This window comes from Rhinichthys klamathensis, unplaced genomic scaffold (genome assembly GCF_029890125.1).
Source record: "Rhinichthys klamathensis goyatoka isolate OS25496 unplaced genomic scaffold, OSU_Roscu_1.1 h1tg000269l_1, whole genome shotgun sequence".
Taxonomy (NCBI): Eukaryota; Metazoa; Chordata; class Actinopteri; order Cypriniformes; family Leuciscidae; genus Rhinichthys; species Rhinichthys klamathensis.
The window spans coordinates 1,400,704-1,428,499 of record NW_026606789.1 but is presented as its reverse complement, the minus strand read 5'-3'; the positions used below and the strand labels follow the sequence as shown (position 1 = coordinate 1,428,499).

The 27,796-nt window shown below is 40.1% G+C and overlaps 1 protein-coding gene across 1 annotated transcript; it reads right to left on the bottom strand.

The window, feature by feature from the left end:
* Positions 1 to 24,506, bottom strand: epha2b (eph receptor A2 b). Its single transcript, XM_056268006.1, has 17 exons — positions 24,341 to 24,506; positions 23,600 to 23,667; positions 21,778 to 22,426; positions 13,666 to 13,821; positions 13,125 to 13,460; positions 11,914 to 12,038; positions 11,616 to 11,802; positions 10,839 to 10,938; positions 10,298 to 10,353; positions 10,078 to 10,203; positions 9,162 to 9,347; positions 8,614 to 8,675; positions 8,258 to 8,467; positions 7,944 to 8,093; positions 7,655 to 7,848; positions 7,108 to 7,263; positions 1 to 1,914 (listed from the first exon to the last, which is right to left on the bottom strand). Exons 1-17 carry the CDS (start codon positions 24,420 to 24,422, stop codon positions 1,806 to 1,808), a joined length of 2,952 nt encoding a protein of 983 aa, XP_056123981.1. The 5' UTR covers positions 24,423 to 24,506; the 3' UTR covers positions 1 to 1,805.
* Between the last annotated feature and the right edge of the window lie 3,290 nt (positions 24,507 to 27,796).

Genomic DNA, 27,796 nt, shown 5'->3' with positions numbered 1-27,796 from the left:
TTGAATTTAAAGGCTACAAAGATTTTATTGTGACTGAAAGACAAACTTCCATTACAAATAAATCCCAATTCAGTGTCCTTGAAACAATAAATAAAGTAAAAAATAAATAGACTATTAAATAAAATACAAAACAATTGGCCAAATCAAACATGTTTTTGTTTGTGTGGAAATATGCCCATGAGTGGGGTTCATACTGAGCTTATAAAATTCCAATATTTAGAAAAAGGTCAGAACTAAGATAGAAGATCAAAAATAACACATTTCCCTTTCCAAAAAGTCCTGCCATTATTACAGTTTGCCAGTATCACCGTCCCATTTAGAAAAGATTTGAAACACAATATCAACCGCAAACAAACACTAAATATGTCATTTCTAAATATGGAAGAACTCATCTGCATTCAACATCTAGAAATAATCAGAACAATGTGAAATTAACAAGGAACTGCAATATCATCCATTAAGAGTTCAGGACTGTTAAGGTAGCTGAATCTCTCCCCAGTAAATACAAAATAGCCTTGAAAAGGAGTTTAACATTGAAACAGAGCTTTTCCCTTACAGGGAGGCTTGTATCTGCCCCCATCTGAAACCCTACTGTGGTCCTAAAAAGTCAGAGGAAATAATCAAGGAAGGTCGTAGCATTTCAGCAAAGCTTGGATCAGATAATCATAAACCAGATCTGCTGAAGATAGTCTCTGCAATTCACAGCTCCAGGCGACTTTAATCTGCTGATACAAAATGAGTAACAGACCTTGGTATATCATCCACATATCCTGGTAAACATAACTGTCTGTTTGATCATTTTCTTAGTTTGCAAGGACTGTCACTTGGTGCAAATATCTGAAAATCAGAACCGTGCCTTTGTTTGCAGAAGACCGGCGGATTACATTTTCCCATTTGATTTAGACCGACAATCTGTTCCAGAACAGTTTTTTCTTCTTAACCCATTTCCATTTTGTCATTTCGCTCGCTCTTTGTTCCTTCAATCCTTAATGTCATCATTGCTGCAACCTTTCATAACGATAAGGGATGAGACAGCTGCTGAGATTTCTGATTTAAGTGCTATTTCATAGCGGTGCCTCCGCTCTTCTTGTTTGCAGAGAAAACACAGAATTTAAGGAACGCCTTGCTGCTCCGTTTCATCTAAACCAGAGACTTTAAACTTGATGGTCCAAAGCATATAGCGCTGAGAGTGCAATTGTAATGAAAATGTCATCGTGCGAGACATAAAATCACGGCCAACTCAAGCATGATAGAAACCAGAGAGCATTACAATCACCTTGATCTCAGCGGAACATCACTAAGTCTTACGTTAAACCCACATTTCTGGTATAGAAAGACCTGTTGGTCTGTTTTTCTCTCGTAATGCTGAAGAGTTCAGTCAAGTACAGAGCAATACAGTGCCAGTTCTCCTTTAAACCCATTGGAGGAGCAACGTATAAGATCTGAGAGTAAAGTGAGCGCTAACTAGCACTGATCACTCTCTGGTGAGAATTAAGCATGCATATGAAACTTAACAAAAAATTAAAAAACTAAACTAAAGAAATTACTATATTTTTGACAAGAAAATAAACATATGCATATAGTAAAAATAAATCTAATATACATGGTTTGATGCATACATCAATAGCTTTTTGATTGCTTTACACTTCCTCCATTTTTGAGAAGTACATCAAATGCTACAAGTCTCCACGGCGGTGAGAGTCCATCTCGCTAGGCTGGAGGGTTAAGGCCAGGTCAAGGGCTGTCCCTGCAGTCCAATCCTGAGGCGGCTGAGAGTTTATTCAGTCCACAGCCAAAGGGACAGTTCACACTGCAAACACACTCAGGGTGCTCGTCTGGTCCTTAAGCCCCAAGATGCTGTAGGCAATCCTCTTCAGATGGCCCGGCAGACGGACTCCGATGTTACGGATATCCCTGGGAAACAGAAAAGAACGTGTGAGAACGTGAGAGCAGGGTAATTCATTTTTTTTATTTTGTTTCTTTTATCCTCAATTTGTCTTTTTATTTTATTTTTTGTTCGTTCTCACAGTTTCTGCTTAATTTGTTTTTTTTTAGCCAAAGTTAATACGCTCTTTAAAATAATGGTTCCAAAACTGGGTTTTTGCAGCGATGGCATAGATTGGAAGAACCATTTTTGTTTCCTCAAAGAACCATTTTTTTTCTTAATGGAGCAGAAAGGTTCAAAGAATGTGAAAGGTTCATGGAACCATGGATGCAAAATAAAGAACCTTTATTTTTAAGCGTGTATGCTAAATTTTATAAAAAATTATATTTGTATTTTAGTCAATGTATTTTAGTTTGGTTTCAAGTTGCCTTCATTCACTCAAAAAAAAAATCTTTAGTTTATCTTTGTTTGTTTTTTATTAGTTTTCACAGTTTTAGTTTAGTTCCAGTTTTTTATTTGAGTTTTAGCCAAATTTAATGCAAAGCTTTATAATAATCCATGTATTTAAAATTTAAAATCATCTATGTCCATTTTCGTATTATTTTACATGGTCTTTGGAGTCATGAAAATCTATTTCAGTTTAGTTTCCCCAGTTAAGTTAAAATTTAAAAGTTTATTATCCTTTTTTTTGTGTGAAAAATGTTCATATAGATTTTGCTTTAGTTTCCATCAAATGATAATAACACTGTGGGAGGGTACTCGAAAATTACACAATCTTATCTTTCAAAAAGTAATTTAGAAGCGGTGTTTGAAACATGACATGTTATCCAAATCCTAATTACATTTTTAATTAGCGCCTTGATGATTGTTGAAGCGCCTTGATGAAGTATTCCCTTCACCCACCATGAATCAGAGCTGGCCGGCACAACCAGCGGAGGACTTGTAAATAGTTTCTGGTTTTAAAGAGTGCTACCAGATGACACCAGATGGAACAGTCCGCCATAAAATAAAAGACAAACACATCAAAGGCATTTCTGGTCCTCCACACAAAGTTCAGCAAGCTTCGAGGCTAAAAAAACCCACGGGAGCTGAGCCAGAGGTCTTAGAGCTACACTACGCTGTTACTACACTCCCAACCCCTTCATCAGTCAAACTGCCTCCTCCGTGAGGTCCAGCACTGTCGTCTCTACCTCCACATGTACATCAGCTCTCTCGTTCACCATCCCTACACTCTTTCATCTCATGTCCTGACTTTTAAGACCAATCCTGTTGATGTGAGGGGGAGTAGCCGCATAGCCTCATGGCCCCAGCAGGCAGAAACAGTGGTTCCTGGCTGCAGTGAAAGCACAGTCCTCGACTAGCGCTGTTGGGAATGGGAGGGATGAGAGAGCCTGCCGAAACAGTGGGAGGAAGGGAGGAATGGCAGAACAGGGGAGGGGGAGAAGCATGCCACTATCCACCACATCGAGGCCACTAAAAACGAAGACTATTCTTTCTCTGCTGCCACAATGTTTTCCGCTCAACCTGAAAGCAACGAGTAGCATTTTAAGCTGTAAAGACACTGTGAAGTTTGAACATTTTTAAGTAAAAAGTTACCGCCTGACTTGATTAAAAGTCTTAAAAAGGTTAAATTGTTGTTACAATATATGTGGTTTCCGCTCTCGCCAGATACAGTAAATCAAAAATGGTCTGCGGTGGTGCGAGATTATCCTTGTAACCAAAGCATACATTTAAGCCACGTTCAATTACCGGATCCCTAAAACAAAAACATGGAAAATATTTATATGTTCTAGGAATTATTAAAAGTTAGAAGATACCATCTTACTTAAATACGATCTTGTCCTGACCAATCTGCCTCAGTGTAGGCTGTATGCCACAGGAAAGAGGACTTTCCAAACACTCTAAATTCCTTCACAAATTCCAGGAACTCTCAAATTATGTTCATCTGGGGCCATTTTATTCAAAGGACTATTTTATATAATGTCAGAAATGTAGCCTAACTAATTTTGTATTATACAGTATAAGAGAGAATGTTTTTTTGTGTGCCAAATTTGATACTGTATGTCCAAACATTACATTTTTTAATAGTGAGATGATAATTGTCACGGTGTGGGTTTTGTGTTTTGTTCCTTGTTCTTGTCTGTCATGTGATTCCCTGTTTGTCATGTTATCCTGCCATGTGTCTTGTCTTTTGTCATGTTGTTGCTCAGTGTCCACAGGTGTTCCTCGTCTATGTCTATTAGTCTCCCCAGGTGTCTCTAATTAACCACGCCCCCTTGTTATCTTGTTTAGCTTGTTTGTCTGTGTATTTAAACCCCTGTGTTTCAGTTGTTGGCTGTCGGTTGTTGTTTAATGTTTGCTTGTAGCTGTTCCTTGTTCTTCTGAGTACCTTGTTCTGCGTTTACCCTGGATTACCTGTGTGTTGGATTATTAAAGTGCTTGCGTTTGGATTCACTCTCTGCTTCATTCCTGCTACCAGCGTAACAGAACAACCGACCACTACGATGAATCCAGCAGCACAAATCATGCGCCTCCGTCAGGGAGACCGGCCCATTGAGGATTATGTGAGAGACTTTATTGACTTATCTAATGAAACTTCAATGGACTCGGTGTGCCTTATGATTTTCTTCAGAGGTGGGCTATCTGAGCCATTAGGGTCAATCATGCCAATACACGATCCGCAATGGACCTTACAGTTTTACCTGGAGTTGGCCTTGTTATTTTATGACTCTGCCCTGACGGTGGGTTTGGCAGATACAGAGCCCTGCAATCCCTGCACGCCTGCCGAGCCTGAGCTTCCCTGCACGCCTGCCGAGCCTGAGCTTCCCTGCACGCCTGCCGAGCCTGAGCTTCCCTGCACGCCTGCCGAGCCTGAGCTTCCCTGCACGCCTGCCGAGCCTGAGCTTCCCTGCACGCCTGCCGAGCCTGAGCTTCCCTGCACGCCTGCCGAGCCTGAGCTTCCCTGCACGCCTGCCGAGCCTGAGCTTCCCTTCACGCCTGCCGAGCAAGAGGCTGCTGTTCACGTTGCTTCTGCCGATCCAGAGACAGAGCTTCACGTCAGCCACGTCCAGCCAGAGCTTCACGTCAGCCACGTCCAGCCAGAGCTTCACGTCAGCCACGTCCAGCCAGAGCTTCACGTCAGCCACGTCCAGCCAGAGCTTCACGTCAGCCACGTCCAGCCAGAGCTTCACGTCCAGCCAGAGACCGTCCATCCAGAGACTGAGCTTCACGTTACTTCTGCCGATCCAGAGACTGAGCTTCACGTCACTTCTGCCGATCCAGAGACTGAGCTTCACGTCACTTCTGCCGATCCAGAGACTGAGCTTCATGTCACTTCTGCCGATCCAGAGACTGAGCTTCACGTCACTTCTGCCGATCCAGAGACTGAGCTTCACGTCACGTCCGCCCAGCCAGAGACTGTTCACGTCACGTCTGCCCAGCCAGAGACTGTTCACGTCACGTCTGCCCAGCCAGAGACTGATCACGCCACGCATGCGCCGCCTGAGCCCTCAGTGACCGCAACACTGGCCATTATGGCCACAGCCATGTGGTGTGTGTGGGCTACGCACACCCTTGAGCCAGAGCCCGCTGATCCTGCGCCAGAGCCCGCTGATCCTGCGCCAGAGCCCGCTGATCCTGCGCCAGAGCCCGCTGATCCTGCGCCAGAGCCCGCTGATCCTGCGCCAGAGCCCGCTGATCCTGCGCCAGAGCCTGCTGATCCTGCGCCAGAGGCCGCTGACCCCATGGCTGCCCCTAAGAAAATTTTGGGGGGGGGCAGTAGGACCCTGGATGGGACCGTGAAGGCCGCACCGCCATGGCCGCCCGAAGGGTCTTCTCCACCGTGGCCGGCCGAAGGGTCCTCTCCGCCGTGGCCGCCCGAAGGGTCTTCACCGCCGTGGCCGCCCGAGGGGTCTTCACCGCCGTGGCCGCCCGAGGGGTCTTCACCGCCGTGGCCGCCCGAGGGGTCTTCACCGCCGTGGCCGCCCGAGGGGTCTTCGCCGTGGCCGCCCGAAGGGTCTTCACCGCCCTGGCCGCCCGAAGGGTCTTCTCCACCGTGGCCACCTGAACTGCCTGCTCCACCCTGGTCGCCTGCACAACCTGGTCCGCCCACGCTTCATGGCCCAGGTCCACCATGACTATGTCCTGGTCCCGTTCCCCTGTGCGGGCCTGGCCCTCCATCCCTCCCCCAGACCGCCTCCGCTTCACCACCCTCCTGAACTATTGTTTTTTGTTTTTATGGGCGTCGGGAGCCGCCCATAGGGGAGGGGCTATGTCACGGTGTGGGTTTTGTGTTTTGTTCCTTGTTCTTGTCTGTCATGTGATTCCCTGTTTGTCATGTTATCCTGCCATGTGTCTTGTCTTTTGTCATGTTGTTGCTCAGTGTCCACAGGTGTTCCTCGTCTATGTCTATTAGTCTCCCCAGGTGTCTCTAATTAACCACGCCCCCTTGTTATCTTGTTTAGCTTGTTTGTCTGTGTATTTAAACCCCTGTGTTTCAGTTGTTGGCTGTCGGTTGTTGTTTAATGTTTGCTTGTAGCTGTTCCTTGTTCTTCTGAGTACCTTGTTCTGCGTTTACCCTGGATTACCTGTGTGTTGGATTATTAAAGTGCTTGCGTTTGGATTCACTCTCTGCTTCATTCCTGCTACCAGCGTAACAATAATAATAATAATTATTATTTGTATTATTTTGTATTATTATCATTATATTACTAAATTATATAATAATAAATAATACATTTATTTAGTTTTATTTGTGAAGTTTCATTTAGCAGTACATGTTGAGACCTTCTTAACAGCTTGCTTATTTATTTATAAATTAACTTTTCACAAAATATTTAATTTAATTAGTTCAATAAGTATGAAACATTTACGGGCAAAGAGTCATGAGACAAGAAAAAGTTAAAAAATCTTTGTTTTTTACTGATTGCACTGAAAAATACATATTTAGAGGTTAATTTTGAGCAAATTCAAAACATGAAATGAACCATGTTAACTATAGAAAGATAAATAATTTAATTTTAATCTACTGACAATCCTAGTTTCTTATTGGCCAAGTCAAACATTAAATTTACCTGGAGCTCCAGGATATGACACACCAAGTAAGGCAGAAATAAATTCTGCAGAAATGCACTTTGGACTCTCTGCGTGATCTCATCTGATTGCTCACAGCTAAACTTCCATTGATAGCGTGCTAAAGGTCCGGAATGGTTAGCTTTACTCACTCGCTCTTCATCTGCAGCACCTGCTCCATGCTGACGATCCCGGCTATGTTGAAGTTTTCACTGTACTGGCTCATCTTGATGGACTCCAACCACTCCGCCACAGACCTGAAGGGAGAGCCGTCTGAGCCACTGGTGCTGGGAAGCCGAATGGAAACTCTGACAAAAACAGAACACAAATACATTCAGCAAACCACACAGTGAGACCTTTTTTGCCTTTCCCTTGTTGTAATTGTTGGGTGGAAGAGACACACTTCGAGAGGAAAACCTGTCCGTTCAGTTTAAGAATCTGATAAAGAAACGAACCTGTCAGATATTCTCTCTTATACAGTGTGATAAACATCAGATGCCAAATCCATTCAGAGGTACCATTGGTGCGTGGTGCATGTCTAAACTTTCCAGAGGAATGACTTTGTTTAAACTACCTCTTGACTTTCTTGCACAAAATTGTGTAATAGATGGTACATGCCTCAACTTCTCTCTGCCGTTTGAGTCTTGTAAAAAATCATATGAGCCGTTTAAGAATTCAGAGTATGTGTTGAGTTCTTACCGAGGGTCAAAATCTGCTATGGCCTTCAGAGAATCTGGGCTCTTGAGGAGTTTGTCTAGTAGACTGACAATGTCACCAAAGCGAGGCCGTTTGGAGCGATCTTGCAGCCAGCACTGTAACATCAGCTGATACACGGCAGAGGGACAGTCCATCGGAGCAGGAAGGCGGAAAGCCTCATTAATGGCCTTCATTACCTAGAAAAAAGGATAGTCAGATAAGACATTTTGCTCAAAGGAAGACAAACAGCAGTGTTATTGTTCATAGCCAGTGTGGTGTGGCCAGTCCACACCTCATGGTTACTCATGTCCCAGTAGGGCCTCTCTCCAAAGGCCATGACCTCCCATATGACAATGCCAAAACTCCACACATCACTTGCTGACGTGAATTTCCTGTAAGCTATGGCCTCTGGTGCAGTCCAGCGAATAGGAATTTTACCTCCCTGTTGGGAAAAAACATATAAACAAGTGTCAGGCAATCCCTTGTAATTTCCGAAAATCCTAAAATAATAATAAGGTTGTAGTAATAGTAAAATAAAGACATCTGGAGTTAAGTGCAGTTACAGAGAACATTCAAACCACATATTTATTTGCAATATGAACTTACGCTGGTGGTGTAGGTTCCTTCAGGGTCATCCTCCAAAACACGTGACAAACCAAAGTCAGACACCTTGCACTCCAGGTTGCAGTTGACCAAGATGTTTCTGGCCGCCAGATCCCTGTGTACATAGCTCATGTCTGAGAGATATTTCATTCCGGCCGCAATGCCACGGAGCATACCAACCAACTGGAAGGACGACATCTCGCCATCATGATCCTGTGAAGAAATTAAAGTTTCATTTCTAGATTTTCTTGAGAATTTTGCCTAAAATATTTGCTATGTTACATCACTTTGCAAGTATGTCATTATCATCTGTCATAATTTTTCTGTCTAAGACAAGTGATAAATTGTGACAAACGTACCTTCAGGTATTTGTCAAGAGCTCCATTTTCCATGTACTCAGTCACAATCATGGCATGCTTGACTGCAAAAAAAACAGCAAAAAAAAAAAAAAAACAGACATAAAGCGGCTTTACAACATAAAAAGTAAAACCAAATTCCACTCAAATTTGTTCAGAGGATAAAAGTCAATTAAAAAAACTATTTTACTATAAATTTAATATAAAAAAATATTATAACTAAAATCTCTACCTTTTTATTCTCTACTATTTTCATTATACATCTAGTTTTAATTAAATACAAATATGGAAAATAATATTAATTTAATGCAAACATTTTATATTTATACTCTAAAGTAAAAAAAATCTATATTTTGTTCCTGAATTAAATAAAAATGTGTGTGTATATATATATATATATGTGTGTGAATGAAGGGGTTAATTTTCTTTACATAATTGAATCATTAATCAAATTATTTTTAAAAAATGCATATTTTTCATTTAGAAGAATTTTTTTTTGAAATATATTTGAAATATTTATTTTAAAAAAGCAATAAAAAATTAAAACTCACATTTGGTGACCACCCCCTCCAGTCGGATGATGTTCTGATGTGAGAACTGTCCCATGATGCTGGCCTCACTAAGGAAGTCCTGCCTCTGTTTCTCTGTGTAGCCCGGCTTCAGCGTCTTTATTGCTACCGCTGCTTCTTTTCGACCGGGAACCTTTAGAATTCCTCGATACACCTCTCCAAACTCACCTACAGCACAGCAACACAAACCACCAAAGGGAGAGGCATCAGATAAGCAACATACCAAAGGGCAACTCCTTAATCGTGTCTCATGACAAATAGGGGTTATTTAAAAACATGAAAAAGTGGTGCTAAGGCCACAGAGATTCCTATGAACGGTTAGTAAGTGGATTCATGGGAGGGGGTCAGAAAGGGCATGAGAATTTGTGTACAACAAGCAGACACAAAGTGGACAAGGGCCATGTCCTGTGGGCGGCTTGAGAGGGGAAACGTGACCACGGCACACTGATCTTCTTATTTAAAGTTGATGTTTGAGATATAGCCTATAAACACTTTAGGATTTAAGACTCATTTAGCGGTTGTTTGTTTTATTTTCAAGTCATGATTAATTACCAAAGGTTTTTTATAGCAGTACTCCTCCATGTGGGATATGAAAAAAAGCTCTAGAGCGGGTTAAGAAAACAACACTAATTCAATTTGAATGACATTGGGAGGGAAAAAACATCTCTGGAGGAAATTACTACAAAAAAAATATTCCAGCTCTAACATGTAAAGCTCGAATTAGACATTTTCAATGTTCGCCTTGTTTAAGCTGTCACTCCAATGAACTGTAAAAAAGCTGTCATTTTCAATGAACTGTAACATAACTTCAAATCAATGAGTGTTGAAAGTACCATCCCCCAGACTGCATTCAAAACAGCCCCACAGCGGCTTGTCAAACTTCCACGGATGTACTAACCTGCTCCGATGACTTTCTGCTTGGTGACGTGACTAGGAGGGATCTCGCTGGCAAACTTCAGCACTGCAGTGTTGGGATCTTCATAAGTGTGAGGATCAACGTAGGTCTTCAACGGCTTCAACTGATCTGGGTTGACAAGAATTTAGGGAGAATTTAAGAGGAGGAAAGGGACAGGGTTTTAAAACAAGAAAGCCAGCAAATGAAATTCAATGCCACTAACCTGGGCTGGAGAAATAAGTGTCCTCTGGCCCTTGCCTGGTGTGAGAGTTTCTTCGGCTGTAGAAGAAAAACAGCTCAATGAGGCCTCTTTTTGTTTTTTTTAGCAAACCGACACATTTCTTTTCAGACTTGAGTTTGAAGAGCGGCTAGCGCTGGACTGGCTCCATTCAGTCGAGGAGTGTTTAGGATGAAAAAAAAGCGGTCTGTGTTTGCCAAGTGGTGACAGAGGTCTAGGTTATCACAGGAACTAGAAGGGCTCAGGTCACCTTCACAGAACCGCCACAAACCCATCGCCTCTTATCTTACACAATATGCCTCTCTGATTCAGCTCCTTTCAAACATGCCTCTTGTTAAGATACACTTAGTGAGCAGTCAGCGGACAGTTAGCGAATTGATTCTTCCTCAAAATTGGTAAAGAGTGTGAGAGCGGTGAAAAGGAAACAGTGAATGGATTTTTAAGGAGTAAGAAAAGGAGCGGCTTGAAGGAGTGACTGGGGGAGAGGTACAAAGCTGGGTGTGTGCGTGAAGTGCTTGTTCCTAACCGTTTTCGCAGAAGCAGGACCACTACCACGATGAAAAGCATGACGCCTCCCCCAATCGCTGCCCCAAGGATCACTGCTGTGTTTCCCGTTTTTTGAAGAGCTGGGAAAACAACAACAAAGCAGTCAGGCAAATGAATCACCCAAGAATAAAACAGCACACTCCATAACATAAAAGAGCAAGCAAACATTTTCTGTCACTTTAATACAAGTATACTGTTCAGGCTAAACAGAGTCTTTCTGACTGTCTTTTAATAATAATAATAATAATGATAGAATTAAATTATAAAAATAATTTACAATATATTTCTCAAAAACTATAACTTTTTGTATTTCATAAAAAGTTTTAAATATATTTTTATTAATTATTAAATACCCCATGAATTTGCTTGACAAGTAGCCTGTAGTTACAGCCATGAACATGATTTTCTACAGTTGCAGGTGGTATTAGGGGGTGGGACATTGGCATTCTAGAAATCATTTGATTGGACATATATCTGTGTAGTGCAGAATGAGTCATCAGTATTTTTGGTTCATTTTCCAATAAGAAAAAGGCTGTACATTTTAAATAGTTCTGTTAAAAGTGAATTTTGTTCGTGTTTAGGTGTATGTAAGCATATAAATGACATCAAATCCAAAGAGTTAAAAGCCACAAAAATATCATTTTGATCCTATAGGGTCATTGAAAAGTGCCCAAAAAAAGTACTAAATAAATAAATAAATGCATCTGCTCAAATGCATAATTGTAAATATAAAAGCAAACATTGTGATTTTTTTCACCTTGGGGGAGTGTTGAAAACTCCTGTTCCATGCCGTAGCTGCCCGAGTTTCCCTCTGAGCTAAGAGCTTGGACTTTAAACAAGTAGACAGTGGAAGGAGACAGATCACTGATCTTAGCAGAGTTCTTTTCCAGCACCAGAACAGTGTAGGTAGTGACCTTTCCACTGGCCTTCTCCTCATCGTTTTCCTGTAGACATGACAATGAAAGGAAGATGATGAAATGGAGAATAACAATGCCACTATCATAGATCAGGATTTGCAGTGAAGTATTAGGGCTGAAAAGGATATTGTTACTGACCTTCTTTCGATACATCAGCTCGTAATGTGTGGCAACTGGCTTGGCACGGTGAGAAACAGACCACTGAAGCGACAGGCTGGTGGGGCTACTTTCAACGAGGTGCATTGCAGTCACTTTTGGGGGATCTGGGGGTAAAACAGCAGTTAAGTCTCTGAAGTATATATGTTTGTTTGTACTGCACACTCAAAACTTTCAAATCTCATCTACAGGATTAACTGTGTGGCAAAAGTGAATGTCACATGGTTTGCCATTTGAGAAAAGAGTTGGGGGAAAATGAGTTTAATTGGAAACAGCTCTAGTAAACACTGTGCACTTACGATGACGTTGTGAAAAAAAACTTGAAATCCGATCTGACCAGAGTCACCATACAGACTATAATTCACAAAATATCTGATTTTAATCGGATTTCAAACCACAAATGGAAGTGGTTGGGTTAGGGTTTGTAAACATTAGATTGTGTTTTATGCTGTTTAGACTACAAAAAAAAAAAGAAAGAAAGAAAGATTAGAGTAAAAATGAACAAGAAATCAGATTTTTGCTGTATGTTTGAACAATGCCTAAAGTATTTATATAATATTCTTAATCTTTGACTTTCAAAAAAGACCAAACAGAATGAGGAGAAAAAATGCACTATGTTTGGGGTCGTTAAGATTTTTAATCTTAAAATGTTTTGGGGTCGTTAAGAAGTATGCTCACTAATGCTGCATTTATTTGATCACAAAACAGAAATATTGTGAAGAATTATTACAATTTAAAATAACAGTTTTCAATTTGAATACATTTTAAAATGCAATTTAAGCATGTGATGGCACATGACCCTTCAGAAATCATTCTAATATGCTGATTTGGTGCTCAAGAAACATTTCTTAATATATATAATTGTTAAAAACCGTTATGATGCTGCTTAATATCTTTGTGGAAACAGTGATTTGTTCAGGATTCTTTGATAATAAAGAATGTTCAAAAGAACAGTACCGGTATTTATTTTAAATAGAAATCTTTCATAACATTATCAATGTTTTTCAGTCACTTTTGATCAAATTAGGGCATCTTTGCTAAATAAAAATATTACTTTAAAAAAAAAAAAAAAATCTTACTGACCCCAAACATGCAAATTCCAACAAAAATGAAAACAAAAACAAAGTACACTAAATGATTCAACCCATTAGTTTCAGTGAATTTGTCCTTCTACCGTTGTGATCAATACTGACCTGTATAATGTAAAGCGGTGTTGATGCTGCTAATGGCTCTCTTATTGCTGAACTGAGACACTCCGCTCCGTGCCTCCACAGTGAAGGTGTAGTTCAAATGGGGCTCCAGTTCACTCACAGTGACTCGGGTCTCCTTCAGGTCAGAGTTGCTTGGGTCGAAACGCACTTTCTCGGCACAAGACTGACACGCCTTGCCCTCACACCGTTCGCAAAACACAGTGTAAGTGATATCACTGCGGCCACCGGTGTCTGCAGGGGGCCTCCATGACAACTGAAGCCTGCCTATTGACATCTGAGCTGTGGTGGCCAGCAGACTCTGAGGAGCGGAGGGTAAACCTGAGTAGACAAAGAGCAGACAAGCCTTTTATTTACCTGTTCACTTATACTGGTTTAGTTAATCCCTAAAGAAAAGAGTGACAGAGAAAGGATACTGTAGGTAAATATAACATGACAGAGAAAGGATATTGTAGGTAAATATAAAATGACAGGAACTAGCTAATGACAGCAATGGATGTTCAAGGTAGACGTTTTGACTTCTCACCAGAGCAAACGGCTGTCTCTGGGTCCTCAGGTGCTCGATAAAAGCCCTCCTTGCAGGAACAGCTGATGGCACCACGGCCCGAGGGCTGGGTGTTTTCTGGACAGGGTTTGCAGGCCTCACTGGACACTGAAGATTTGAAGAAGCCTGGCTGGCATTCTGCACACATACACAAAAAAGCACAACACATGCATGACGACTTGGATGCGGATGAGAGGAAACTGTGCAATTAAACTGCTCACACCGTATACTGTATGTCAAGTGATCGTCTATGTATGAACAGTAAATTAACCTCCTTTGAAGATGTTTTTTTTCCTCTACAGTCTTTCTCTTCTTTTTTTTTAGCTCTGTGCAAGAGTGCGCAAAGTTGACAGAGCAAGACTAAGCACACTCCTACTCATCCTGTGTGAACCATCCCCCTCATTCTCTACAAACAGGACCTGTCATCCCACATTCCAGCCCGGTACCTCTGCTCTCAAAACTCAACCACGAGAGAAAACAGAACAAAACCAATAAAACCAACAAACAGGGTGAATGCTGCATCTAACAAAGGATTTAATACAAAAGAAATATTTTGTCAGCCAACACTTGTGGATATTTTATGAATATTTTGCATTAACAAATATGGACATACAGTGGCTCCAAAAAGTATCTGGAAACTTAAAGCCACACTTAAAAATATATTTATAACTTTGCATTATATAACAAAATATTACATAAATGTGGCATTTATTTGCAGCGCAATGACTTAAGTTTCAAACGATAAATATATTGTACAAAATGAAGTATTTGGATATGCTTTAGTTATCAAACATCATTGAAACTAAACTCTGGTTAGTCTTCTAGGTAGGACACCTGTGTGAACTTCAGGGAAAATGACATCATACATGCACTAATAATCACCTTGAGATCAGTTAGTTGAATTTCATTGAAGTAAATAGTTTTAAAAAAAAGTGAGATCATACATTAAGTATGAAAAATGTACTTAATGTAAAAAAATAAAAATAAATGTTTTACTTAAAAGCCACCCCACCACCACCCCAAAAAAATTATGCTTATTAATTGCTGCATTCTATTACAACAAATGAATTACCAAAGCAAAAATCTGAATTTGCAACGTTTAAATGTAAACAGGAAGAACAAGAAAGGTGTCCACGGAATCTTTCTAGAAACATTCCAACATGCCCAGCTCATGTCCTTCCGCTGCCCAAAGACTCATTCACAATCCACCACCACCATGTGTACACACACACACACACACACACACACACACACACACATACACTGCTTCCTTTCTGAATCTGGCTCTTTCGTTTCTTGGAGCAGCCACATACAGGACCATTTATTTACTTTATAAAGCAGTGATACCTGGTTTTTAGTTTCAAGTGCAAGTTTTATCAGTCAAGAGACAAGCTGAGACACACGCAAGGCATAGATTACACAATCAAGTACACCATGTGTCTGATCAGGTGAGATATTTGTATTTGTGTGTTGAAATACTGCCAGAGGCAAAGACAGTGTAATACTAGAGAGATGATTCACCATTTGCCCTGTAGTTTCAGTATTAGGACGCTTTAAAGACGTGATTGAATGGAAAATATAGGCCTATATAAGTGAGGAAGTCTATCCACAGTATAAAAAGACAATGCGTTCAATTTCCACAGAACTGAATTCTCTTTTCTAAGCTATTTTTTTTAATGAATTTTTATCCAACTATTGTGATTTTAATGGATGTATGAAGACTCATAATTACACTGATGTCTTATCAGAGCAACCACAGATGTAGCTCATCACGTGGATTTTTAAGTGTGGCTAAAAGTGTCCAAATACTCTTTGCAGTCATTGTATTTCAGTAGCACAGTGGCCACAAACCAAATCATTGTTTCCATTTTCTAATGGTTTGTTATCTGAAGATTTGCCAAACAGTTATAATTACAGAGTAGGGTGCTTCCTCCTTCCTGAATGCTTTGCATCAATTGAGGCCTTGTTTTGGGTTGAGCCACTTGCTCTCCCTCACAGGAAGGGGGTTAACGGTGGTATACATTACCTCTAATATTTGAGAGCATGCATTCTCTTATTTCAAAAGAAAACTCGCAGCATGAAAAGAATTCAGCATGGCCGCGAAGATCGAGCCAATGTGTTATTTATTCCTTCTTTCAAGTCGACTCCTCATCTTGTTTCTGTGCCAGCTGTTGTGGAGACTTTACTGCAACTCATTAACGCACCCCTCTGCGGAGGTGGGGATAGTGTGGGATAGACAGGGGGACTGAGGGAGAGACAGAGAGAGGGATAACGAGTCCTGGTGGGATTTGAAAGGAAAGGGGGGGAGTAGGGAAAGAAAAAGAATTGTCCTATTCAGAGTGAAGGGGGCCAAACAGCTGCTGCTGCGAACCCCGTTTCATATAGCCCCCGTCTCAGCTCTCCAAATCGTAATCTCCAAATTCTTAAGTCCCCTCGCTTGCCTCATGGCCACATGTGAGTGTCTAGCACAACATTCGGCAGCCCATTCACTCCGGACAACAGGCACAGAAAGCCACTCGGGGCAGCGAGAGAGAAAACACTTGTTTCGAATAGTGTAGATGCCACATGACGCGTTAATACGCTGGCTGGCTTCTTAACAGCCACGGACAAAAACCTGACAGCGTTTTGGAGGGCCGCTTTAATCCTTTTATGCAAAGAGTTTACAAAAGAATTTGAACGACTTGAAACTTTTATTCAAAACACTTTGTGTGTAACGAATCAGATCTACCAACTTTTCAAACCAAAGTAAAACAAATTTGGTGAAGGATTTACTTTGAATCAAGTTTTTCTTAATTTTCAAATTGCTAGTAAATTTCACAATTATTCAAAAATCACATTGCACACACACACACATACATATACAGTACATAAATAAAAAAATGAAACTATGTATTATAAATATATTTTTGTTTTTTTAGGGATGCACCATATAAAAAGAGTAAAAGACCATATCTGGCTTCGGCCGATATTAGACATTTTTTATTTATCATATCAGTCAATATTGAATATTTGAATATGTAAGTCAATATTGGATATTTAATTGTGGATGGTGTCTTTCTGCCTATTTTTTTTTTTTTTTTTACAACTTCGAAAAATCTTTTTTTTACAGTGCATAGTCGGTTGCATTCTAAAGTTAATGTGGCTTTTTAAATCAACACTTCACTTTCCAAAATACAGCCGGAATGTGATTCAGCGTGAGGGGCTTTGTCTTCACATTTTGGACACAACAGGAAGCAGGAAGCACAAGGCTGACTCGAAGCTTCCTTCCTAAGGCAGCCAATCAAAGCATGCAGGGACAGAGAAGGCGAATGTTGGACATGCTCTGGAAAAGAGAATTAGCTCAATCGCAAAAATCGTAATGAGAGGTCAGAGGCGAAAGACGACTTATGGCTTTTGAGGAATGTTGATTACATTTATGTAATACAAACTTCTCAGCAGAGATGCATAGATGTGTCGGTCGTCTCTCAGTGCCCCATTTCGCTATCTGGCACCAAGGGCCCAGGCCATAAGAGCCTCTGAGTGACTGTTTGTTTATTGTGAGAGTAGTTGGATCCTGCTAGCCGGTGACCTATGGGGTCTGTGATCCGTATGGGTTGAGTGGAGCAGTCGGAGCGAAGACTGATGAGAGGGTGACGTTAATGGACGGATGTATGGATGGATGGGTCGACCGAGAAGGGGAAGGAGGGCTGAATGAATGAGTGTTTACATGGCGGCGGGACAGTGCAAACCCCTCCAGGACAAGAGTTTGACGGGGGGGGTTCGAATGAGAAAAAGGAAAGAAAAACAAAAGGCCTAGTCATTTCAACCTAGGCACGGAGGGGCTTACATGTAGCCTTAGGCAGAGTTGAGTTAAAGTGTGCTGCTCCACCAGGTGTTGATGGCCAAGTAAAACAAACACCACAGCAGAGTGAGTGCGGACAGCGGCCAGGGGCTCGTTTCACAGGGGGAGAGGTTAAAATTCAGACAGAGAGCCTCTGAAAAAATAAAACATGTACACATAAGAAAATTAAGATAAAGATAGCATGTTCATTTGCAAATTCATAAACATTGGTTTTATGTGGCCTACACTGAGGTGAAGACAATTTTACAACTCAGCTATATGTGTTGCTAGATCTAACTAATCTTTCTTAAATAATTCCAATATATATATATATATATAATTTTTAGTTTTAGTATATTTGTAATATCAGTTCATCCCTAAAAATGTTTGATTTTAGAAGGTTTATATGCATATTACAACATAATAGCTTGCACTTTCCACAGAAAGCATTTGTGCCATCTCTGAATAGTCAGTGGAGTGGTTCTTATGGTCATACGGGACAAAGCCAGAGCTTTGAGTGTGTGTTTGTATGTATGGGGGGGGGGGGGGGGATGCAGTGGTAACTGAAGCCAGCAGGGAGGGAATAGTCTCTAGGTGTGGTGAGAGCATTACTGCAAAGGATTATCAGCCCAATGGAACAGTTGTAAGAGAATTACATCTACGCTTTACAATTCCACTCACTCTTTCATCTAGTCGTTAACAGACACAATAAATGCTCTAATCCCTCTCTTTTCACACTTTTCACTCATTCTAAAGGAAAGAGGGCAAGAGGAAGAGAAGATGACAGAGCACAAAAGGACACAAACATTGAGACCCATCCAGAAGATTTGTTAATTAAGAAAGGAGTTAACTAAGAAACACCAGTGAGCACCAATAGTGCTCTGGTTTGCTCATACAAAACACTGGCCCATCGTCCAAACTTTGAGATGACAACACATATGGGTAAAGTCTGGTTTAGGCCAAAACTGTGAAGTAAAGCTATAAACAAAATTCCTTAAGTGAAAAATGAATAAGTGAATGAAGCCAGTGACAATTAAAACCCCTGAGCGGACGAGTTGGAGGGTCACCGAGGATTAGCAGGCCTCCGGTTTCCGCTATAGCCTGTCCTGTTTCGGGGACGCAGAGCTGACACAGGGGCAGGAAACTGCTGATCTCACACACTGGCAGCACAATACACTCTGGCACATGCACACAAGTTAACTCCTTTAATGTAAGAGCTTCAATGTATACATCTAACCTCAATATTCCACCCCATTGGTCCACCAACTATGTCACTGAAGAAAAAGAAACCAAATTATATACACAAAAATGCCAGTCCTTTTGGTGACTTTCTCAGAGAACTCCTCCTACATGGTCATGGTGAACATTTTAATCGCACATGAACATTTTAAGTTCCAGTGAGTAAAGTATCATTTAATTAGAATGTTTCAGCAGTCATTATACTGAAATTGACCGAAAAAACATGTCATCCACTCTAGTTTCATTTGATGTTGGCACATGAAGCTGACAGAGGATCAAAGAAGTCAAACAACCCCATTTGGAAGTGCTCATCATTATCTAAACTTGCCCAGGCAAATGCTACAGCAATGGAAAGAACCAGCAATGGATTGTTGCGGTTGACTGCTAGTTAAGTAAGATTAGAAATCCCAAAGGTGGGGATAAATGGTTTTTGTGGCTTAATAAGTATAAGAGAACAAAATAAGAAGAAGAAGAGAAAGAAGAGAGCATTAGTATCACATAAAGCAGAGAATAATTACACCTCAGGGTACAGTTTATCACAGCTTTCATCAAATTTACTTAGGATTCTGCTGGAACACTGCTAAACTATATTTAGTGCAAATAAGCTTGCACAATCATTTTTGTTTACTTGTAGTCCAGATATTTCACTTTTGGAGGATGTCTGTATTCTCCTTCTGTACTGTCACCCAATGGCTCTGTGTATTTGAACGTTGTGTGGACTTTCTCAAGCAAGGAATTCCAAAATTTCACAACCTTTTGACCGTACACATAAATGCATGTGAGTCGGAGTTAACGTTTATTTAAAATGCTTTTGCATGTAAACTGGGGATGGTCTAAAACCATCTATTTGTCTTTGGGAGACAGATGGGGATAAGCAAAGCTGTTTATTTACAAGACACCATTTGAAATCTCCCAGAAGAGTTACAACAGTGTTTTCGAGGCCGTGTGAAAGTGGATGTTTAAACTTTCAATACATGTCACTTCCAAGACCTGCAGTCAAGGCCTAAAATAACATATTGTCATCAGAACAGCCAATAACAATAAATATAAACCATGCCTAGTTGGTTTAATTTGGAAAAACTCTAGGGATCACAATCCTTTTGGGAGAGGCTATAACGGTGGGACAAACTAAGAGCAAGCGAGAAAGAAAGAGAGAAAGAAAGAAAGAAAGGGCCAGAGTAACAGGATAGGAAGCATCCAAAACCAGTACTTATGGCTCTTGAGGACACACACCCAAGTCAATTACTACCCAGCCAGTCACTCACCACACATTATACACACACAACTCTAACTTGGACACCCATAACTCTCAGCTTTAGCTTGTTCCAGTGCATAAAAAGCCTTATTTACTGTAAAACACAAAGCTTGTTCAACAGAAATGTTACTATGGAAGATTCAAGACCATCCTGCTTCATCAGTGTTTAATTTTTCCTATAGATCAACAATATGGAGGCCAATAGCAGTTTGAAACGTTCCAGAAACTATAGTTATCCAACTCTGGCAACCTCAGTTTACTATGAGTGACAGGGTGTGGGCATGAATTCCCAGCGCAGGTCAGGCAGCAGTCTTTGTGTGGTCAGCAAAGGTATGTGCTCTTTTATTCGTTACGACTGAGAAAGGGTCTGTTTTATTAGTGGTCAATACTGATTAAACCGCAATGCCGCGTGCATGTCTGATATTTATATTTTTAAGAAATCTCACCAATACAGGACAGTTTGCCATCCTTTTATAAAACCAAAAGTTGTTTGACCCCACCCACACATTTACCCATAGTTCTCTGACCTGGCTATTTGACAATGATTGCCTTTAATCAACAGTACATCCATCAACATGAGTCAGCTCTGGCCTGGAGCTCTCCCCAGGGAATTCCACAGGCCGGCAGTAGTTGGGAAGGCTCCTTAATAAACCTAGCAGGAATGCATCAGCGGAGTGAAAGAGGCACTGGTGGAGGGAGGGGGGCATGTCTCTGAACACAGCACTACATTGTTCTGCTACCTTTGCATTCCATTCTCCACCTTTCCACTACAATCTCCTCCCTCTTCGATGTCTGACACTTTATCTTTTCCCATTCTAAACCGTGCACACACACCTGTTCCCACAATTCCTAGTCTATAAAACAAGGAATGTGTGCTAACCAAAAAATGCATGTGCATGAGCTTGGCAATGGTAATGTGTAACCGCTACAATTAAGAAATTGTTACCCAGATTGCCTATTTGAGAATCTGCTATCATTTGAGTTTCATTTGCTTGCGTTTTACCTGTCACTGCATGTGGCTGAATTGTGGAAATATGTTAAAGTGTTGAGGTTAGAGGACGTTTAAAACTGAATTATTCTAAACAAGTTCCAACATGCCAGTGCTCTCATTTCTGCAGTCACAAAGAACTTTAGGACTGTCACTCACATGGTTGATCTCGCTCTGGTGTGGCAAGGAACGGAAACACAAGAGGAGAAAAAAACAAAAAAAAACAAGTGACTGTGACAACAAGAGAAATTGTCACATCCTCAAAGCTAGAATTAAATCTGTCACTGAAAGGTTCTGCCTAAAGCACAATAGGTTTGCAATAGTCATTGACATCTGAACTTGTATTTCAAAGAATGCTGGGGGTTATGGGAGTCAAACGCACAGTGACGAAGAGCAAACAGGTTTCAAAGCACTTGAAAGTTTAAAAGTATCAGCATGAACAAAATAGCTGATGAGCAAAAATGTGAAAAGGACAGTGTTTTTTTCCAAAAAAAAGTACTGCAAGCATGTATGGAAACGATGCTGGCGAGCCACTTAAAATGAGAAGCTTCATATAGTATATAATCAGTGCCTTGTATAGTAAGGATAGATAAAATCCACAATAATACGAAACATTTTTATAAAATAATAGAGCAATTCATATAATGATATACTACGAATGAAATGTTAATCACTATCCATGTGGAAGTCTAGTCAATATTCAAATTCCTGACTCAAACCAGAAATCTTAACTGACAACAGCTGGTGCTGGCCTCGATCTGTAGAAACCAAACAAAGAAACGTATGTCTTACCTTGGCATGCATCGTTCATGGCTTCGAACCCGGGTCTGCACTGGCATTGGCTCACAGGTACCACCCATTCCCCTTCCGTGGTACAATAAATGCGAGGTTGGTCCTCGCTTACAGCATTTTCGACACAACTTCCAGCCACCTCCCGCAGGGCTTGGTTCTCTCCCCCTGCCACTGTCTCAGGGAACGCTGCCAAACTCTTCACTGTTGCTGGACATGTTTTATAGTAAACCCTGACAGAGTAGATGGCTACGCAGGCCCCAATGTCCTGGAAGGCCAGGTAGAAGCCCTTGTGAGAAAGATTTTCCACTACTTTTGTCTCAATGTTCATCTTCATCTCCCCGAGGCTGGATATTTCATCTGGAGCAATGGTGGCCACCTTGCGGAACTGGCCTTTGCGGAAAGCAGTGCCGATGTCCGCATCAGCCTCAGAGGTGTACAAGTTAAAGGTCTCCTTGCAGGTAAGTGAGTCTGCATTGAAAGAGTTGCAGTCACGGACCACGAATCGCAGCTCCACGAAGACCCGAGAAGCAGTGGGGTTGCGCTGGATGAACGTAGTACGCAGCCAGTTGTCTTGTTCTCGTTCCTCCACGTTACATATATAATAGTTATACAGCAGAGAGCCGTTCACAGCCCGCTGGCCAATCTCCCACTGCAACATGAAATAAAAAAAATGGATGTTAGCAATAAAGTCAAAACCAAGATTGTGGAAAAAAAATTCAAAGAAAAGATGCCAGCGAAGGCTGAGAACAAAAATAACACAAAATGTCCTGACCATGGAATTTTAAGTAGTAGTGAGGATGCTGGTCAATTACCCACCAACTTCTGGCAAAGAACAATGCGGCAGTCTTTCTACTTCATGACTGATGTAATATGCTGAAACATATCTGTTCACATGCAGCATACATGTGTGTTTTTAGCTCTTATTTCATGTGTTACGTGGTTTTAATTACAGGAGAGGTGCATTGTTTTCGTAGTGTGTGGCATGGCAGTAAAATGGTCTCTGCAACGAATACTTCCAAATAAAAGGAACTTTGTGGTTTAAAGCATTGCATACGTTTGAAAGACATTAAACTCTTTAAATAAGCAGCAGCTCATTAAGAGTGCAATTAACTTTCTATAAAATTGAACACGCTGACACCTTGTTCACATTCTTCATTTCTCAGCTTTTTCCACGACAGTATGAGGGAAAAAATGCTTTGCATTTAATTATTTAGTTTGTTTTTTCCACATTTTGAGGTAGATGTAAACCTTCAGTTTTAGACTGGCTATTAATGGGAGGAAGACTTAACAAGTCTGTACTTGCCATATCGGATCATTCCCTGATGAAAAACCCAGTAACTCTTTTGGAACAAGGTTTTGAAATACAATAGCTGGTCTAAGATTGTCTACCATTCAATACCCAGCTTGACAACCCTATGACCAATAGCGTTTGTTGCTAGTCCAAATTGGTCTACAAGCTTAAAAAAAAAAAAAACACATGTTCTAAAACACATCCTTTTGATTTCAAAATCAATTACGCTTCTAAATTCAATAACATTATAGCTTCAGTTAACGTCACAAAAAGCACCATATGCGCCAACCTTTAAAAGTTAATTACACCCTCAGTTTTACAGTCACACAGGGCTTTAAAATCGCACGAGACTACAAGTGTTCAGCAGGCAAAGAATCATCCAAACCTTTTCAGGAATGTTTTAGAGGGTAAAGTCTGAATTATCCTTAAACAATAACGATTATAAAAAATAAAATAAAAATAAAAACCTTATCATTTTAAAATTACGTGAAATAAACGAAAAGAAATGCAGGGAAAAAAAGATAAACTCACCCCGCGCTCAACAGGCGATGTCAACCAACCCAACTCTGCTCCCGATGCCACCATATCCAACAGCACCTCTGTGACAATAACGAAAAAATATTATACATATTAAATATTTTTGTCCGGATAGATAGCAACAGTAATTCATAAAGCAGCTAGCAGCAATAAAGTAAATGCATAAGCACACCGGATTCAAACTACAAGAAACGAGGAAATAATGTTTAGGCTACTAATGCTGCTAATAAAACACATTTCAGTACATAGGCTAATAACAAAAGCAACATTTCATAACAATTTATAATAATAAAAATGTTCCGTGTCGCAAAGTCTTACGGTTAATTATTTCTCATCGCTAAGGAACTTTCGCACTTCGCTTATAGATTTACTTCAAAACTAGACTGATTTGCTTGCGTTCGCGTACGTATGATTTAATGCATAATGCCACTTATTAAGTCTTAAATACCCTACTAAAATGCTCAACATTTTAAACAATTTCAACATTAAAAAGTATTTAAATTCACAAAAATGCACATATTTGCACCGGATAGACTAAGCCAGTAGCCTATTTAAAGGATTTTTTTTTCTCGCACAGGTTGATATAACATTATGCCGACGACTTGCGTTGTTGCCATTTTTGCCAGTCATTTAGGTATAGGCTACAGGGCATGGGATATTACTTTTAAATAGTTTACGCCATGTGTGTGAACCTGAGTGAGAAGTTTTTAGAAAGTCTCAAAGAGACTTACTTACCTTCCTTTTTTTGAAGAGAAATAAATACAAAGTTCATAAATACATTGACAAATAAAACACGCTTAATCCGTCTGTAATCCATGTTGTGTTCGGAGTGGACAGTGATGTTGGCTGCTCCACGCTCCACGCTCAATCCAGTTGCTGTTCCAGTTGCGCTCCCGACAGACTCATTGAGAAACGCGGAGCGTCATGACCCGAACCCCGCCCGCTGGAATGTGATTGACGTCTTTATAGGAAGGAGGGGTGGTCATGGGCATTGACATGCATGAGTTCCGTCCTGGGACCCCACTCCTCCACCTTTCTTTCAACGTGTAACCTACCTGTAAAATTTACAGTGGACCCAACTAAATCTCCTCCTTAAGTGGGCATTTTGTACTGTCCAATGTCAAAGATCTTGATCTTCTCAGCTGTATCTAACCACTGAAATCATACAACAAATGTCATCATTTTTTACATTAACTTTTGAACTGATATTCAAATCATTGCAGTAATCATTTTAATTGGGCAACATTTATTTTTTACAATAATGTTAATTGCAAAAAGAAATTGCACAATCAAAGATGGTGTCTTAAAAATGTATCAACTGTAAGCAGAACTGGTAAGAGCTTGAGTACAGGCCTTAAATCGAGACAAAAGTGTCCCATGGCAACTCTTAGGAATTTTGGAGTCAAGCTCCTTGTGTTTGAGACCCTTACTTAGCTGCTCCACTGACAGCCACACAGTGTCTCTGAGGAAAAAGTGCACAAGTGAAAGGATTTACTTGACAGAGAGCATTTTACAGCGGTCACCACACTTTCGGTTCATTTTGATAAAAAACAAAACAACGGATGGCATATTATTTTCAAAATTACTAATTAAACTCTTAAAAAGCGAATTTTTTCAGTCTCAACGTATTTCATAAGACATGCAAGCCCTTATGTGCAACCCCTAATCTTTGAGTTCATTGCTTCTGTCATTGCACTGCTGTTGTCAAAATATTCACTTTCCACACCTCTGACGACACCATACCCACAAAGTCTTTTACACCAGGGGCTGCTCCTAACATTTCAGAGATTTTTTTGGTTAACAATTCAATCTCCTTAACTTCCCCACACCACTATTCTCACCTCACACCCTTTTTTTCACACATTCATATGAACTTCATTTGAGAATGAAAACATTGCACTAAAAAAGTGAGCTACTCTTGCACAAACATTATTCATTCACTGTGTATAATCATTTTTATAATCAATTCTTGTAATTACGTCTTAAGGCCTTTATATGAATGATGAGAGATCTATATTCTTATTTTGAATTCCTTACGATACAGTTTATGTTCTTACATACAAGCAATTTCAAATGATAAAATGTAAAGTACTGAAAGAACAGTAGTTACTGAGGTGGCAATAACATCGTAAATCTTGAAACTTAACAGTCATGAACGAATGGAGAAAAGGGTTGTTTGAAAGTGTGGGGGAAGTTGTGAAGGGAGTGCTTGAAGGACAGGTGGTAGTCCACTCAACAGCAGAGAAGCAAACAGCAGGTCCATTGTTACTAACCCATCAACATACAGCAGCAAGTGTTGCTCAAAGACGCATGTGCGAGCTAATGTATATCTCAGTGAATCACCTCTGTGGTAACACTGGGACTTCCTGCTCTTAAAGGGATAGCTCACCTAATAATGAAAATTCTGATATCATTTACCCACCCTCATGTTGTTCAGCCAAACCTGTAGGACTTTCTTTCTTTTGTAGAAAACAAAAGTAGTTCATTTTATGAACAAAAAAACTGATTTCTTTTTTCTTCTTTTTTTTTTTTAAATGCGAGTATGTAATTGACAAAATAATCCTTATTTTTTTTGTGAACTATCCCTTTAAAGTCTGGCATGTTGTTATATAGTCTACAATATACCAGGAACCAGCGTTATTATCATTAATTAAAACTAAAACCAGTTTACTTGAAATGAAAATAAACATTTACCAAGGCTACATTTCTCATTTTTGTTTAGTTTAACTCAAACTAACACTATACCTATTTAGGAAGAAAACAAAAAAGAAAACCAGAAATTATAAAAGCACAACAAAATTAATAAAACATTCAAATCAAATTGATAATGGGAAAAAAAACAAATACTAATTCAAAGAATTAATAAAAACTATAATAGTACATACCAGTAAATCACATTCAAATCGTAATAATAAATACTTTAAGAAATTCTTAAAGAATATTCCATTTTAGCATTAAAACTGAATGAATAGAGTGTGAATTTTATATGGCTTTCTGTTTGTTATGGTAACGATTGAATCGGCATTGACACATTGTGTGTAATCACATGATAAGAGTCATTAGCTAAATTCACAGGTCAAAAGTTCAAGAAGATGATTTGTTATTGCGACACAGAGTTCTCCTTGGTAGAATATTTACTTCAATCACGGTCAGAGTTCATTTTACTGTAAGATCATAGACCATGTGGGACACAATTCTGAAAGATGCTCAGAGCAAAGACCACACACAGCTGAGCCACATAAAGGGGCTAAACAGGGGTTTCGCTTGGGAACCATCACCACAGAAAGTTTATGATTCGACTTTAGCGATAACATACGTACTCATAAAACAGAGGACTTGAATGAGGACAACTAAGAGCACTAAACATTAGGTGTGGTCACTTCTGCCTTTAACGACAGACATGATGGGTAGAGTTCAACAATTAGTCTACGTTTGTTTGGTTGAATTGGAGTGAGAGTTGTCACTAGTATCTATAGTCCACATACAGCCAATTCTTTAAATGTAGTTTCAGCATCTCAGTTGAGCTGCAATGTAGACTCTACCGTATGTGGTCACAGATGGAGATAATGATGGGAATAGAGGAGATGCCACTGAGGCCCTAACCCTAAAATTACTGCAAGACTGTGTGGTCGGTAGAAACAGACATAAAGAGAAATTCCACTCCACTGACCGATTTTCCAACACTTCAGCATCTCTGAAATGCTGTTCAAATCTGTTGATTCGGATAAAGGGGGCTGGAGATGGGGTCTTCACCACTCTTCTCTTTAGAATCACAACTTCTTTGTGGATCAAATGTTTATTTTCATAGGTTTAGACTAGAGAGAGAGTCAACACTGTGTAATCATGAAAATGAAATTATTATTATAAATAACACATTGAGCAAAGCAGGTTAAATTAAAGCAATAAGCCATGAGTAGTTTTGCATTACAGTGAGGGGCAGTGAGGCGGAGGGCCTATATCTTGGTTAACTAAGGGTGAATAAATTACTCAAGCGGCTTATTCATTTTATAAAATGTAATTTTATAATTATCCAACATTTTAAGTTCAATCATAGTATTCAAGATGACTTGCAAATCAACTTTGCATAACTAAAAACAGTTATCATGTTTTTATTGTTATATTGTTGTAATTGTATAGTGATTTTATTTAGGAATCATTGTGTCAAAAGCATAAATATCCAGCAGGCTGTTT

Excerpts from the sequence above, each read along its gene's own strand:
- epha2b (XM_056268006.1), bottom strand. The coding sequence starts at position 24,422 with ATGGATTACAGACGGATTAAGCGTGTTTTATTTGTCAATGTATTTATG. Across the intron at positions 22,427-23,599 it reads CATCGCCTGTTGAGCGCGGG|TGGGAGATTGGCCAGCGGGC; the intron begins GTGAGTTTATCT and ends TTCATGTTGCAG. Across the intron at positions 10,939-11,615 it reads GTTTTCAACACTCCCCCAAG|CTCTTCAAAAAACGGGAAAC; the intron begins GTGAAAAAAATC and ends TTGTTTTCCCAG.